General features: G+C 32.3%; 1 protein-coding gene across 1 annotated transcript; it reads left to right on the forward strand.

The window, feature by feature from the left end:
- Nucleotides 1-1,551: 1,551 nt before the first annotated feature.
- On the forward strand, nt 1,552-8,674 carry LOC133790391 (uncharacterized). Its single transcript, XM_062228014.1, has 11 exons — nt 1,552-2,446; nt 2,584-2,786; nt 2,875-3,072; nt 3,206-3,277; nt 3,369-3,464; nt 6,393-6,472; nt 6,640-6,715; nt 6,835-7,045; nt 7,172-7,471; nt 7,564-7,653; nt 7,759-8,674. The coding sequence occupies exons 1-11, from the start codon at nt 1,927-1,929 to the stop codon at nt 8,463-8,465; spliced, it is 2,553 nt and encodes an 850-aa protein (XP_062083998.1). The 5' UTR covers nt 1,552-1,926; the 3' UTR covers nt 8,466-8,674.
- Nucleotides 8,675-16,931: the final 8,257 nt, after the last annotated feature.

Below are 16,931 nucleotides of genomic sequence, written 5' to 3' on the forward strand. Positions count from 1 at the left end.
AAGTTAGTTTTTTTAACAAATGAAAGTTAGTTTTTATGTAAAATGATAATAATCATACTCCTGGATTTTTATGTACACTTCACAAATATGCATAAAATATTTTCATAATTATAAACACATAATTTGTTTTATAATGTATATATTTGAATAAATCATAAATACAAAGTAATATTATTATTACAAAGTCGAAAATTATATGAATTTGTCAAAAAAAAAAATTAATTAATAATTGATACGTGTAATAATATATTAAAAATTTGTATAATATTAAATATAAATAGTTAGGTGGAATTTAAAAATATCTTTAAGTTATAATAGAGACTATCAAATTAATCTGCATAATATATGAGTTAAACCACTTCTACAATTAAGCAGATATTTTGCTCATATCTTAAAAATACAAACTTTTTCTTTCATTACCATTTTTTTTTGCTTAGTTTTCACCTTCAATGATTTTGTTTGTTATCTATAATCACATAATTATGCAAATCTAACTCAAATTAGAAAATTACACTTTTATCCCATTTCTTCTTTATAAACAATAATTCATATGTGTTAGTTTTTTTTAAAAAATATTCAATAATAGTATATATTTATTTTTCAACTCATAATCCTACTTTGTCAAAACACTCTAATGTTTAAGTAAAAAAATTAAAATAGAAAATTAGTAAGGGACATTAATGATGACATACACTAAAAAAAAGTGACATTTTATTATATTAGGAGATGTTTGTTTTGAATAGTTGAGTTGTTTTGCAAAGTGTAGATGAACTTAAGACGTAGTTAATATTAAATTTTTGTGACCAAAAAGGTTCATTTTACCTTTAAAATACATATATACCCACATAAATTATTAACTTTACCCCTTAAAATTTGAACCTAACATATGAAATTTGAAAACAAAATATTTGAATTGTTAATTTTATTTGAAAATGCTGATTTGAAAATAATATTTTAACATTTAAAATACTTGAATGGTTTGCAAATTTGCAATTAAAATAGAGGTGGGTCCCATTTATTTTAGGCATTTCTAGAAAACAATGTTTTATCGTTTTCCACTTCTGCGTATAAACGCTATCTCATTTTCAAAAATTGGTTTTTGGATTGTTTTTTAAAATCACATACCAATCAAATATAACTAAGGCTCATTTATATTATAAGTATTCAAAAACTTAAAATACTATTTAAATTCTCAACTAATCACACATATTAGATTCTAATTCCTACCTTTACTTTATCCAATAACAAACATGATTAGAAAATTCAATATTAAGTAATATATGTTTTAATTTAGTAAGTATTACAAAAAGGGACCAACACTCGTTAGCATAATATATCCAATAATCTACCTTCTAATCCCGTAAGAAAGACTAATTATCAAAATGATTGAGTTAGTTAGTTGATCAATTCAATTATTGGTTGAATCAATAAAATGAATGAATTTTCACAACTTACTCCAAATAACACTGCTCTATTTCAGGTCTGCCTCATGAAAGATATAATATTTAAAGACTGATGTTCAGTTCTGACTTGGGTAAAACTAGATAAAGTTGGGAAGAGAAATATCTTAAGTAGAAGGTAATTTTGGGTGGAATTAATTGATGTTTGTGGATATTTTACTCTACTCAAAACCTATTCTTAGCTTTCACGAGAGATCTTCTCAGTGCTAAATACAGAAACATGCACATGTTGTTATATCTCTCCTGAAGGATCCAGTCATAATCATTAGACTTGGAGTTTCTGGTTTCTAATTATATATATATTGATTGTTTTCTTGCTATTTGATATCGGTCCTCACTGAGTTCTGTCAGTATGGGAATTTGGCTTTCTGGGCATTTGTTAAATCAGTTGTTTTGATTCTTGGACCTCAGTTTATTTGATTTTTGGCTAAGTCAAGGGAGTTTCCCACCTGGGTTTTCGGTAAAAATGAAGAATTTTGCAACTTTTGAGCTTTTAGTTGCGTTTATAGTCTTTGTGCTGTCTGGGTTCTGTTCGAGTAAGGAGTGTACAAATTCTCCTACTCAGTTCTCATCACATACTCTTCGATACGAGCTTTTAATGTCCAAGAATGAGAGTTGGAGGGAAGAGATGTTCTCACACGATCATTTGACACCAACAGACGATTCAGCCTGGTCAAACATGCTTCCCAGAAAGCTTTTGAGGGAAGAAGATGAATTTGAGTGGATATTGATGTACCGGCAACTAAAAAATTCAGGTGTTAATGGTGGCCCAGGGAGTTTTCTCAAGGAAATATCTTTGCATGATGTGAGATTGAATCCTGTTTCGACACATGGGCGGGCACAGCAAACGAATTTGGAGTATCTGTTGATATTAGATGTGGATAGCTTAGTTTGGAGCTTTAGAAAGACAGCAGGTTTGGCAACTCCTGGAAATCCATACACAGGTTGGGAGGACCCACAAACGGAGCTCCGGGGTCATTTTGTAGGTTGGTTTTTCTTTTAATTCTACCATTCCCAAGTACACAAATACATATGATATGTGCTAATGATATGTTTCTGATATATGTCTTATGACACATTTGGTACATTTTATAATAGAAAGCTTGCTTTTGTGATCTTGAAGGGCATTACTTGAGTGCAACAGCACAAATGTGGGCTAGTACTCACAATGATACTCTCAAAGAAAAAATGTCTGCTGTAGTGTCCTACCTATCTGAATGTCAGGAGAAATTGGGGACTGGATATCTTTCTGCTTTTCCATCTGAGCTATTTGATCGTTTTGAGGCCATCAAACCTGTCTGGGCTCCATATTACACCATTCACAAGGTTGAGTTTACTTGATTTGTTTCACTAGATGTAAGAGGGTTAAAACAATGTTATACAACATAACTTATTGACTAGTCTACTTTGACAGATTCTAGCAGGTCTACTGGATCAATATACATTCGCTGGTAATGATCAAGCTTTCAAAATGATGACATGGATGGTTGATTACTTTTACAAGCGTGTTCAGAACGTGGTCTCCCAGCACACAGTAGAAAGACACTACCGGTCACTCAATGAAGAAACTGGTGGCATGAACGATGTTCTTTATAGGCTGTACAGTATCACGGTTGGTAATTCATATATGATTATTTTGGTTCCCTGATAGCATTGCATGTAGCACAATTCTAATATGTGGTTGGAATTTACTTGTAATATTATGATGGGAACTTGACAAGCATCTTTCATGTTAATGCGATCAGGCAAATCCAAAGCATTTAATGTTGGCTCACCTGTTTGATAAACCGTGCTTTTTAGGCTTGCTTGCAGTTCAGGTAATCATTATTTCTTTTGGTTAGCTCCTCCAAAAGAATTACTATTGCTAAAGTCTATTCCATATCACCAAAATCTGTCTTTTGCTTGTAGGCGGATGACATATCTGGTTTTCATGCTAATACACATATCCCAATTGTTATTGGTTCTCAATTGCGGTATGAAATCACTGGTGACCCAATTTATAAGGTAATTCCTTTTTCTTGACAAGCATAGAGAATCTGCCTGCAGTTTTCAATGAAGCTTGCATCATTTATATTGCTCAATTTGGTGCTTAATTAGTGCTTCATTAGTCTCTTATATAGGCTCTATCTACTACCTAGACTACTTGTCCATTTGAAATGGTGTTGAACTTCTGAGATTTTTCTAAATTAAAACTATACAAAATTTAGTAGGATTAAACAGTTGTATGTGTTAGCTCGGAAAAACTTGGTTCATAGCAGCTTGGAATGTCGAAGGAGTATTTGTAAGCCTAAATGGTATTACCACAAATTCGTAATGTCCCCCATGAGTTCGAAAAGCCATCTTGTGGACATCCCGATGATCCATACGGATTTGGTTATAGTCATTCCGGAGAACTAACTTAGAAAGGACCTCGGCATTACCCAATTCATCCAAGAGCTCATCAATGGTAGGAATAGGAAACATATCCTTGATTGTAATGCCATTCAAAGCTCTCTAATCAACACAAAAACACCGTGTTCCATCTTTTTTTTTTTCTAGCAACATCGGAGAAGAATAGGGGCTGGTACTTGAATGTATAAATCCTATTTTCATCATTTCTTTTGCCAATTTTTCGATGACATCTTTCTGAAAGTACGGGCACTTGTATGGTCGGACATTCACTATAGTAGAACCCGGTTGAAGGAAGATATGGTGATCCACAGCTCTATACGGTGGCAGCTGTTTGGGCTCCTCAAACACAACTGCATATTTAGAGAGTAATCCCCTGCCCTGTGGCGGAAAAACAACTTCCAGTTCTGCTAATTCAGGTCCTTTAATACTTGGATCTTTCGTGACAGTAGTCAAACAAAATAGACCTCTAACTTCACCCTCTCGCAGCAGAGCATTGAATTGAGTATAAGTCAGTTGGTGTGCCGACACATCTGTAGAACACGACAACTTCACCACACTGCCTTGCCAAGAGACTTCCATTGTCAACGCCTTGTGATCATGAACACAAGGTCCCAAAGTTTGTAACCATTGCATACTGAGCACCACATCAAGACCAAAAATCGGAAGTACATAAAGATCAACCATAAATCGATGGCCCTGTAAAACCAGCTCAACCCCTTTGTAAATTTTCGAATACAAGAGAAAATTGCCATTTCCCATATAAACTTGGAATCGTTTAGTCTCCTCTCAAGCAAGATTCAACTGGTTAACTAATGCCTACTGAATAAAATTGTTGTTTCTACCCGTGTCAACAAGTACTTCCAACGATTCCCTGCCGTGTTTGGCCATAATCTGAAAAATCCGTGCGTTCATGGAATTTGAGGGCGAGTTGAGGCTCACTTCATCCTCGGCCGAATTCATGCCCCTCATTGTCTAACTTGGCCTGAACATCATCATCTTGTACACACATAATCAGCATTTTATTTTTACATTTATGCCCATAGTTGAACTTCTCATCACAAGTATAGCATAAACCTCTGTCCCTACGATCTTTCATTTCAGCAGGGGTCAATTTCTTGATATGTAAGGGAGTGATACCTGACTGAGCTGCAGTTGACTGGCCTAAAGAAGTGTTCGAAATCGAGCCGTGCTTATAGGGTGAGAAAGCAGTTTTAGTTGAATGCCCTGGTTAGTGAGGGATGGTTTCAAAGACCAACCAGCTCAAGTAACCTCTTTTTGTCGAGCCACCAAATCACTGTTACGATCTTCAAACAACTTTGCTTTGGCCATAGCATCGGCCAAATCAGCAGGACGAGCCATCAATAATTCTCTTCGAATCTCTAACTTGAGCCCCAGATAAAGAAGTTAAAAAACATTGATTCAGGCACCCTTGTGATTCGCAACACGAGCGATTCAAATTTTGCGCGATACTAGGATACACGACCGTTTTGAGTGAGTTTGGAAATTCGTCCCAATGGGTGATAGTAGATCGAAGTCCCAAAACATTGCTGCAAGGCCTTAAGAAAAGAGTTCACAATCCGTAATTGAGCCACCCTTTTCCATCCACTGAAACCAGGTAGATGGAGTCCAAATGAAATGGTACTACTGCCAGTCTCATAGTTTGTTCGACCTTGTGTAGATCAAAGAATTTGTTAATTTTATAAATCCAATCATCTACATTCATACCATCAAAGCGAGGAACCTTCGCCCTCTTGAGAATGGAGTTCAGGTCACAAAAATCTGTTTTAAGTATCGGAACGGCGTCCTCTCTCACGAGTCGTATCTCGAACTGTGCTTGCCTCACCACCTGTGCCCGGAGACGGCGGAGGTGAAACCTGGGCCAAGCACTCATCAATCATCGACTTAATGGTCTCCATCTAAGTCTTTGATCGTTGCTCCCACTTGAGATCCATGGCTTGCAAAAGTGTCGCAATCTCTTCGTTCTTCATGCTGAAAGAAGGAAGGGAACAATGAAAGCACCAATGTTAGCTAAGAAATGCTCTCTTCGACACAGAGCTAATCTCCAAATGCAATTTGCAATTTCATTCAACAGCCCAAAATGTTTTAAAAAGATTACAAAAAAGTATTTATACTCGGCAGCTACAAACCATTGCTAACAGAATATGGTTACACAATCTTTCTCTCTCCTCAATGTCCCAATAACATCACGTAATCCCTTAGCCAACACGGCTTCACTCGTTCCCTCTTGTCGCTGGCTTCTTCCCCTTCTTTCTCTTGGCTGGTTCCCTCATCTCCAGCTTGTGTGTTGCCGTTGTACTTCTCACGCTCAGGAGTTTCTTTGATTAGCTGAGCTGAGTCCTTCTCCCATTCTTTCACCTGCTGCTGAATTGCACTTTAGTCCAATTCTATTGGGCTGGCTACAGTCGGGCTAACACCTTGGGCCTCACCAACAGTATCGAACTTATTTCAGTTTTTAAAAAAATATACAGGGATCTTTTGGTGAATTATAATCTTTCATTAATTCAAACTAATGATTCCCAGGACATAGGAACATTCTTCATGAACATTGTGAACTCGTCTCACAGCTATGCAACTGGAGGAACATCAGTCGGCGAATTCTGGTATTATTATTAAGCTCATTAAATTTTAATTATATTCGTTCATAGGCACTCTTCCTTTTGCTATACTTCTTTCCTTGCACATTGCTGGTTCTAGTCATACTAGTTTCGATCCAGCATTGACTTTTCTTTCTTTCTTTGTTGGCTTTACTTTAATCTGCTTTGAATAGGTCTGATCCCAAAAGATTGGCAACAACTCTGCAAACTGAGAATGAAGAGTCATGTACAACTTACAACATGCTAAAGGTATCCCTTTCTCTTTTCAACTCAAGGGCCAATGAGTTGGAAATTCTTTGGAATTTATAACTCGCTTATAGTACTATTGCCTGCTAATTCAATTTAAGTACATGCTTACAATGCTTCAGGTTTCTCGCCATCTGTTTAGGTGGACCAAAGAAATGGCATATGCAGATTACTATGAGAGGGCTCTTACAAATGGTGTGCTGGGAATTCAAAGAGGAACCGACCCAGGAGTTATGATTTACATGCTACCACTTGGTCGTGGAGTTTCCAAGAACAAGGGCTACCATGGATGGGGAAAGCCATTCGAGTCTTTCTGGTGCTGCTATGGAACAGGTAAGAGCTTGTGTTTACTTCTTACTTCATCATATGGAATAGTTTTTTAATCTGTGGTTCCTTGTGAATTCTGCTCTATAAAGTTAAAGAGTTGAGCTGAAAGTCTTCATCTTGATCATTTTTCAGGAATAGAATCATTTTCAAAGCTAGGAGATTCTATATATTTTGAAGAAAATGGAGAAGTTCCTGCTCTTTATGTCATCCAATACATACCAAGTTCACTTGACTGGAAACTCGGAAAGGTTGTGCTTAATCAGAAAGTTGATAATGTTAAATCATGGGATCCTTACCTTCGAGTGACTTTCACAGTTTCTTCCGGGGAGTCAGGAAAATCTTTGACATTAAAATTGCGAGTGCCAAGCTGGACGCACTTAAGTGGTGCAAAGGCAACTTTAAATGCTAAAGAAATTTCTCTACCAGCTCCAGGTTGAGTGAGATACAATTCCATATGAATCTCAAGTGTTGCATAATTTGTGAACTGCTGACATTTTTATCTCTTGTCATTTCTAATAATGCAGGTAATTTTCTGTCAATCACTAAGAATTGGAGCCCTGGTGACGTAGTAACACTTCAGCTACCAATTACTATAAGAACAGATCCCATTAAAGGTAGATTCATTGGGTCTCCACCTTTATAAACTCACATGTTTGCCAAGTTTTCCAGCATAACTTTATGGATATATGCTGACCAATTTTCTCTTCAAAATAATCCAGACGACCGGCCTGAGTATGCTTCAATACAGGCAATTCTTTATGGCCCTTATCTGCTTGTAGCTCATAGCGGTGGTGATTGGAACATAAAAACTGGATCAGCTAGCTCTCCTTCAGATTGGATAACTCCAATCCCTTCATCTCACAATGATCAACTGGTGTCCTTCTCCCAAGACCATGAAACCTCAACATTCGTCTTAACAAACTCAAACAAAGCAATCACTATGGAAAAGCTTCCTGAAACTGGCACCGATTCTGCTCTTAAAGCCACTTTCAGACTCATCTTAAATGACATCTCTGGCAAATCAGTGATGCTGGAGCCATTTGATCATCCGGGCATGGTTGTAGTGCAGCAAGGAGAAGACAACGACCTTACGGTGGCTGATGCCTCCAACGATAAAGGTTCTTCATCGCTTTTCCACGTTGTTTCTGGATTGGACGGAAGGAGTGAGACGGTATCCTTGGAATCAGAAAGCAAGAAAGGTTGCTTTGTGTATAGTGCGAGCAATGAGGCTGGTGGGAGATTGAAGCTAGGCTGCAACTTGAAGTCATCATCGAGTGCTGCGGCCAGCTTTGCAATGAAGAAAGGACTCACTGAGTATCATCCTATCAGCTTTGTGGCTAAAGGGGCATCAAGGAATTTCCTACTATCTCCATTGTTTAGCTTTAGAGATGAATCTTACACTGTTTATTTCAACATCACAGCTTAGATCATAATAAACTAAAGAACTAGCCACTGTAGGCAGTTGTTTATTGAAACCCTTCATATAACTTTCTCAAAAAGTACACATGAGAATCAGATGATATATTTGAAGCCTCATTTGTATGTATGGAGAGAGTCCTGTCCTTTTATTGTAACTGGTATTTTCAGTCGTGAATATACATATATATATATATACATAAATTATATATACAAATATATCCCTTTTGTTTAAGGTTAATTTAATATACTGAAACTGTCTGCTGCTCATTGTTTTCTATATTCATTGGCAATGTTAATTTTAGTTTTCCATGAGGATTAATATCACTAATGTTTGCTACCTAAAACTTTAGTATGATATTAGTTATTACACCGTTTGTAAAATCATATCGAATTTCAATGGCTTAATATATTCATGAAATTAGCAGTGATTAATGAAATGTATTAATTTATAAGTTCAAGAATTATATTTTATGAATATAAAGAATTGAATTAAAATAGAATCAGTGAAATCATCCTCTTTCTTTTCTGAATTAAAAAATGACCGCAAGTGAGAATATGACAATAATTGATAAAAAGTACAAGAAATGATATTATTAAGAAGGACAGACAAAAAACGACATAACATAAATAAACGACAGCAAGTGATAAAACGGCTATTATTAAGAAAATTTAAAAACGACAAACAATCTTGAAAACGACATTAATTATGTTTCAATATTAGCTTAGTAAAACGACAATTATTAAGAACATGACAGGAAAGAGAAAAAAAAACAAGAATTAAGAACATTTGACAGAACGACAAAAATTTCAAATGAACTACAATTGCACACAGAAACGACAATGATAGATGAAAACAACAATATTGTGACATTTAAACTCTTAATCTAAATTTGTAAAATAAAAAAAATTAACAAATTAAAAGAAAATAATTATTAAATTAAAAATGGCACTAAAACATTTCACTAGTAACACTTTTGAAATGTCACTAAAAATATTTATTTAAGTGACATTTTAAAATATCACTAATTCTAATATTTTGTGGCATTTTTACAATGCCTCTATTAATATATTCTAGTGACATTTTTTGAATGCTACTAAAACTATATATTCACAAATTAGTAACATTTTTTTATCAAATGTCACTAAATGATATAAATAGTGCCACTAATTAAAATGTCATTTATTCTTAATAAAGTGATAGTTTTGCCAAACGTCACTAAAATACTATTATTGTGACATTTTTTTGACAAATGCCACTAATTAAAATGTTACTAATTGTAATTTTTGGTGTAGTGAATCAATGTAATATGTGCAGAATTTGGGGTTTTACAAGCCCCTTTATATGTGTAATCTACTATAATTTTGTTCAGTATATTTAATTTAATTATAAATATTGTTGAAAATATACCAGTCAGTTCCAACAATGTATTGACATGAAATATAGGCCCAAGAACAGGTATGTTTAGAAAACTATGCATTTAAGCAAGCACAGTCTTAATTAGTGTAGTCAATTTACATAGTCACTAAATAATTGGAAGTGCAAACCTCTTGTTTTTTCAAAAAAAAAATTCTCAACATTGTTTGTTAGACTAAAATACTAAGATGATTATTATTAAGTGAAAATTACACCTAGTGCCCAATTTAAGTTAACCTTTTTAATTTTTACCCACCTTTAAAACTCTTTGATTAATACCCAAACTATTAATGACTCTACCCATTATACAGTGGTCTAATAGAACTGACAGTGGAATATTATTTAAAGAGGGAAGTAAATGACACGACAGCGGCAAAGATTTAGATTTTTACATTGGACTTCTAGTAGTGTTTTAAGGGTAATATGGGAAATGTGCTTAAAAAAGTGGGTAATATTCAACTAAATATTATTAGTGGCTATTTTTAGTTAACTAATCTTAAAACTGAGTATTTTTCAAGTTATCCCTATTATTAACCAATGAGTATATAAATTTGGATTATCCAATACAACGCACATGAATTGGAGCATGAGACAATGGTTTGGAGGAGGTCATCGTCTCATGTAAGTATGAGACGACGGTAAGAGATAAACAACCGTCCCATTGCTAAGTGTTTCGGGATTGTACCACAGAATTCTTCTCGTTCTATCTATACGGAATGGAATGGAATGAAATTTTAATTTTTTAATCGATAAATTACATTCAAATTTGTATTAGTGGTATCTCTTTAAATCCAAGTCAATGATACTAATACTAAGTACAAAATACAGCAAATTAAGTAGTTGTTTTGAAACAAAAGTTACATGAGAATAAGCAGAATCTGGTGTGGTTGGAACTGTACATTGATGGGATATTTCGAATAAAACAAGCAAATAATTTATTTAATCACTGATTACCATTATAATTATAATTATATAGATATAGATATAGATATAGATATAGCTGGTGTATAATTATATATACATATAGTACAGTAGAAATCCCAGAAAGAGAAGAGAGATTTACTTAAAATGGTAGGTAAGCTCTTTATTAATTTTGGACCAACTCAGAACTCCACCTTTGACTACTTATATTATATTAGTGCAACTCTTTCATATGGAAGCCATATATATTTTGCCAGCTCATTCCCAACAATTCACTTATTATATATAAATATAGCTAAATCTGAATTATTATTATTATTTTTTCTAATATGATTGTTGTTTATATATATTGAAATTCTGAAAAATGATCTAGCCATGAATTATATATAAGCCAGCAAAGATAGCATTTAAAGCTCTTTTTTTCTTCTTCTTCTTCAGTTTTCTCCTTAATTTTCTTGATGTGTCGGTGGTCCTTCTCTATACTTCTATATTTATGTAACATCAAATTAAGCTAGCTCTTTTTGATGTGACAATATATATATATATTTATATATATATATAATGTTCCTCTTCAAAGAGCTGAATAGACTTATAGTTTGTTAGGAACATATTATATTATCAAGACAAATTACACATAGTGGGCTTTTATGCTATCATTGTGCAAAATTATAAGGAATATACTTTTGCTAATTTGTATGGAAAAATTTATTAAAGAAAAAAATAAAATATGAGAAACACAATTACTAGTTAACTAAATATGAAAGGTAAATATAAAACCATAACACATCTGTGAAACAGGAGTACTATTGTAAAATTAGCATTCCACTTTTTTTTTTCTCTCTCTCTCTCAATCCTCAGCCACACAAACCCATTCTCTCTCCAGAACCCGGCCACACCATCCCCTCCAGCTCCGGTCGGCACAATCCGCTTCAGCTCTAGTGACCCCAACCGAACCCAACCGTTTGAGAGCCCAACTCCGCCCGAGCCCCACCACCCGAACCCAACTACAACCGTTCGAGACCCCAGCTCCGCCCAAGCCCCACCCGTCCGAGACCCTAGCTTCGTTCAAGAGCCCCATCTGAGCGCAGGTCAAGGTGTGAGACCACCATCTCCACGACAAACCACCTCTAGCTCCACTCGTGGTGTCGATGTGCACCCAGATCCAAAATGACGGGGCTCGTGTGCAGGGGATAGGGGGTTTTGTTGGTGGTCGGAGGCGAGGGAGGAATATAGTTCGTGGTCGGAGGTGATGCAAGGAGGTGGCCTAGACACGAACCCAGGCGACGGAAAGGCAGGCGACAGCTAGGGTTCTTAGTGAGGGAAGAGAAGAAGACGAGAGAGAAGAAAAAATTGGGTGGATCTGTTCTTTATGGTAACTGGATACCTATGTTACTAAGATCATAGTTACTTCTTCGTCCATTTTTAATGAAGTGTTTTTCCTCTTGTTCTTTCAAATTTGATATTTCTTTTCATATTTAATATGAGTAACCCGTCACCCCTCTTATGGTAACTGGTTACCCCTCTTATGGCAGAAAATTACTCCTCTCATGGTAACTGGTTACTCCTCCTGGTAGATGTTATTTAACCTAGTTCTATGATTTTTTTTACATAACTGTCAAAGATCAATCAAGTAACTGGTTACCTTACCCAGGATTTGAAAAAATAAACGTATAATCTAAAAAAAAGAAAAAATAATTTATAATAAATAAAATATAATTTTAAACACGATTCATATTACAAAATTTTTTTACAAAACAACCAAAGAAAAATTTAATATAAAATTAGTTATATAAAAAAAACAAATAAGTTAAAAAATAATAATCAAATTACAAACATACCCTTCCAAATTAATAAAACTTGATTAAGAGTAAAATTATGGCATAAACCAACTTTTATACAAAAATATAGGAAAATAAACACATAAAAGTGAAAATTCTTTAAAAAAAAAAGCCATAGATTAATTTTTTTTCTTAAAAAAAAGCCATACTTTTGCACACTCTATTTAAAATCTCATATAAAATGTAATTTCCTCTTTTTTTTTAAGTAATTTTGTACTCTAGTCTAGTTTTGATAATTTTTTGCAAAATTATCTCTATCTAAAAATTTGATCAGCTGTCTAAATTTTTTGACCGATTGTCTAAAATTTTCGAACAAATCTCTAAATTTTTTGGCCAATTGTCGAAATTGTCATACTATTTTATAAAGGGAATATACTCATTTGGTACCCTATGTTTTTGCAAAATATCATTTTGGTACCCTCTGTTTTCAATAATGCTCATATGGTACCCTGTATTTTAAAATCGTATATATTTGGTACCATAAACTCAGATTTGATAGATAAAATTTTGTCAATTTAATCAAACTGTTGTCATACATACAACTGATGACAGTTTGATCATATGGACAAAATTTTATTTATAAAATATGAGTTTAGGGTACCAAATATGTACGATTTTAAAATACAGGGTACCATATGAGTATTATTGAAAACAGAGGGTACCAAAATGATATTTTGCAAAAATATAGGGTACCAAAAAAGTATATTCCCTTTTATAAAAAACTATCAAAACTATATTAGAATACAAAATGACTTAAAATAAAAATAGACTATTTTACTAAAGGAACTATATTATCAACTTAATTCGAACTCTCCTACATATATATATATAATACATATTTGCACTATATGGATTTTCCTTTATTAGAAGATCGGACAAAAAAAACCTCAATTCCCCACTCAAACAGTGGCAAAATTCTTATCCTCATCTTTAGATGTATATATAAAATATATATCTATATGTATATATATTATTAATGGTTGTTTGTATTCCAAAAGAAATCCGCATAAGCTGTGTCATGTCTGCTCCTTTGGAGATACGAAAGAGCCAACAATATAATATATATATAGTATAATTCTTTTATTGGGGTTCACTTTAAGTCTTATAGGTGAAATTTTCCAGTGTTTTTTATTTTTGAATAGTTTTCGGCACAATTTTTTTTATGACCATGTATATTGTAGTTGTTTAGAACATTCTGCATATTTCAGAAAATTTTGAATAGTTTACAAGACCGAAAATTAGGTTAAAACATGTTCATTTCTACACGCATAAAAGAAATTAGTCACGTGTGGAATAACATGTTTGAACTTAGTTTTCGGTACTGTAAATTATTCGGAATTTTCTAAAAATTTGCAGGATGCTCTAAATAGCTACAATATACACGGCCATAAAAAAAATCGCGCCGAAAACTGTTTACGGGTCAAGAACACCGAGAGTCTCACCGTTAAGACTTAAATGTAAAGCCTTTATAAAAAAAATTGTCTTATATATGTACTGCTAATTTGTATTAAAATTATGAAAAATATACTTTTTTTTTTTTTTACATATATATAATTCGTTCATATTTGTGTAAATGCTACTTTGATAAATTACTAGTTTGGCTTTGAACCGACCATATATGAAAAAGTTGTTCAAACTTATCAAAACTTAAATCTCATTATACCACTCAAACTCATGATGGTATAGCTATACCTAGTGACCCTCAAAAGTCTCCCTTCTTTGCTTTGATTAATAATTGCATTTATTTTTCTTTTTCTACACTAATTAAGGAGAGAAGAAAGGTATATAAATTAATATATATACATATATCGATTCATGAAATTAATAACTTATTAAAACTCCCGCGGACAAAAAAAAGGAAGGCTTAGAAAGTTTGTTTGCTCTTTTTGACTAATCAATAAGATAATGAAAAAGATAAAATATCCTATATTATATATTTATAATAAGTAGTGTATATATATACATTTATTATTTATAAATGGTCCAACAAACTATATATATATATTATTGTTATAAGAAAGATACCACGTTGAACGTCCAAAAATGAAATGAATTGCATGATTGCAAATGGAGGGTTTCGATGTTGGGTCAATGACAGTCATGGTGGTCAGAAAAGGCAAACATATATTTATATATATATATACATTTATATGACCATGCGTAGTAGATTTATATATATATATGATAAATAATTATCCACAAAAATATCACCCATATTTTGGTGGCATTTAACTATATATAAATTAGCTAGTTAGAGCACCCTCAATGGATGAGGTTAAATGTCTAATTCTTTATAATATAGAGAAAAAATTGTTAAATAGTCTTGTAATTGGTAATGTAAAGTTATATTTTTTTACCTAAATGAATAATATTTCTTTATATGTAGTGAAATACTATTCATCAAGCTATAAATATTTTATTATTTTTTTATAAACTTTTGTATATATATGAGTGTGATACTATTGTATTTAATTATTTTATTTCTTAAAATGAATAAAATATTTTTTAAAAATATAATATTTAAATGATATAGAGAAAAAATAGAGAAGTTGATATATAGTATAATGTAAAAGTTTGAGATAAATTATAAAAAAATATATGTTTTGGTGATATATTTTATAATACACTTTCTCTATAATATTTAGCTAAAACTCACAAAAACACATTCCATCAGCTCCTTTATACATATATTTATAATAGTTATACACAAACTCCAATTAATCTATATCTATATTTACATATCATTTATATAATATTTTAATATTATTTTTCTTTATAAGTTTTCTCTCTTATTTAGTATATATATTTATTATTTCTTTTTTTTAATTATTTTATTTTACTTTAATTAATAAAATATGTTTAAAGATATAATATTTAAAAGATGGTGAGAAATATATAGAGAAACTAATATATGGTATAATGTAAAACTTAGAGGTAAAATAGAAAAAAAATGTGTTTTTAGAGGTATTTTAAAGAATGGAGTAGAGCATCCATTGGGAGTGCTCTTAGTACATCCATCTAAGTCATCACCTTTAATTAAAGGGCTTGATTAATTATATTAATTATAATTAGCATGAAAAAAAATCAAAATTATTCATGAACGGGATATATATATAAACCCCACACAATATTGATGATCAAGTTCATTTCTAATAATCTAAATGCACTCATATTACACGTGTCTGGCCACATACTTTTAATTTAGTCTTTTTTTTCATCATCATAATCTTCATTTTTTCCCCCTCATACTGCACACAGGGTGGAGAATTAACAGGGAGTGCTCCCTCTGTCTCTGTTTCTATTTATATTTTTATTCCTCTGTCCCGCTCATACCTGCTTATTCCCCAGGGACGGGCATGAGAATATCTTATTGGGGCAGAGAACCCTATTTATTTAAGAAATAAATTTTAAAATAAAAAATCATGAATTATATATAAATTAAAATATTATGTAATATTTATTATTTAAAATATTAAATATTATCCTAAATAAAATTTAAAATATTAAAAAAATTACTACTGTACTATAATACACACATAAAGAAATATATAAATATTATAAAAATATATAAAAGTTTAAATGAAGCTCTGTTGGGGCAGGGAATGCTATCCCGCTCCCGCTCCATTTAACATTTAGGGATTAAAAATTATCTTGGGTAAAATGTGCATCATACTCATACCACTGTTAATTATTAAAATATATTAATTATTAAATTATATAATATATATATATATATATTGTTCTCGATTTTTTTCCATATAGTAAAACTACTACATCAACGGCAACATTGACTGACACTAATTAACCTTGTTCTAATTAATGCATGGTATAGTAAAATTACAGACACATAGAGTTAAAATTTTATATATATATATATATAAATGTGACATAATAATTATAGATATATATATATATATATAGATCGAATAGTATGGAGATTATTTAGAGACAAATCAAATACAAACCATCAGAATCAGTAGTAGTAGTAGTAGTAGTAGTAGTAGTACTCTTTTGGACTAAAGAGTACGTACTTGTTTTTTTTATTTTTTATGGATGAAAAAGAAGTGTGATAATATAAGAGGACCACAACAAATAATTATAAAAAGCATAATTCCAATGTGATCGGTCTCTTCACTCATGCATATTAATATCCATATGGCTAAAACAGTCACATGTAAATGTATGTACCACATCTGATGATTTGTCATCAACCCAAACACTCTTCTAGTAATATTAAAATGGACCCCCTATATACAATCTACTCATCACCAGAAATATATATATAAATAAAGTTATATAG

The sequence above is a fragment of the Humulus lupulus genome, chromosome 7 (genome assembly GCF_963169125.1).
Source record: "Humulus lupulus chromosome 7, drHumLupu1.1, whole genome shotgun sequence".
NCBI classification, from domain to species: Eukaryota; Viridiplantae; Streptophyta; class Magnoliopsida; order Rosales; family Cannabaceae; genus Humulus; species Humulus lupulus.

Coding starts and splice junctions, on each gene's coding strand:
- LOC133790391 (XM_062228014.1), top strand. CDS start 1,927: ATGAAGAATTTTGCAACTTTTGAGCTTTTAGTTGCGTTTATAGTCTTT. Junction 2,787..2,874: donor CATATTACACCATTCACAAG/GTTGAGTTTACT, acceptor CTACTTTGACAG/ATTCTAGCAGGTCTACTGGA. Junction 3,073..3,205: donor ATAGGCTGTACAGTATCACG/GTTGGTAATTCA, acceptor TAATGCGATCAG/GCAAATCCAAAGCATTTAAT.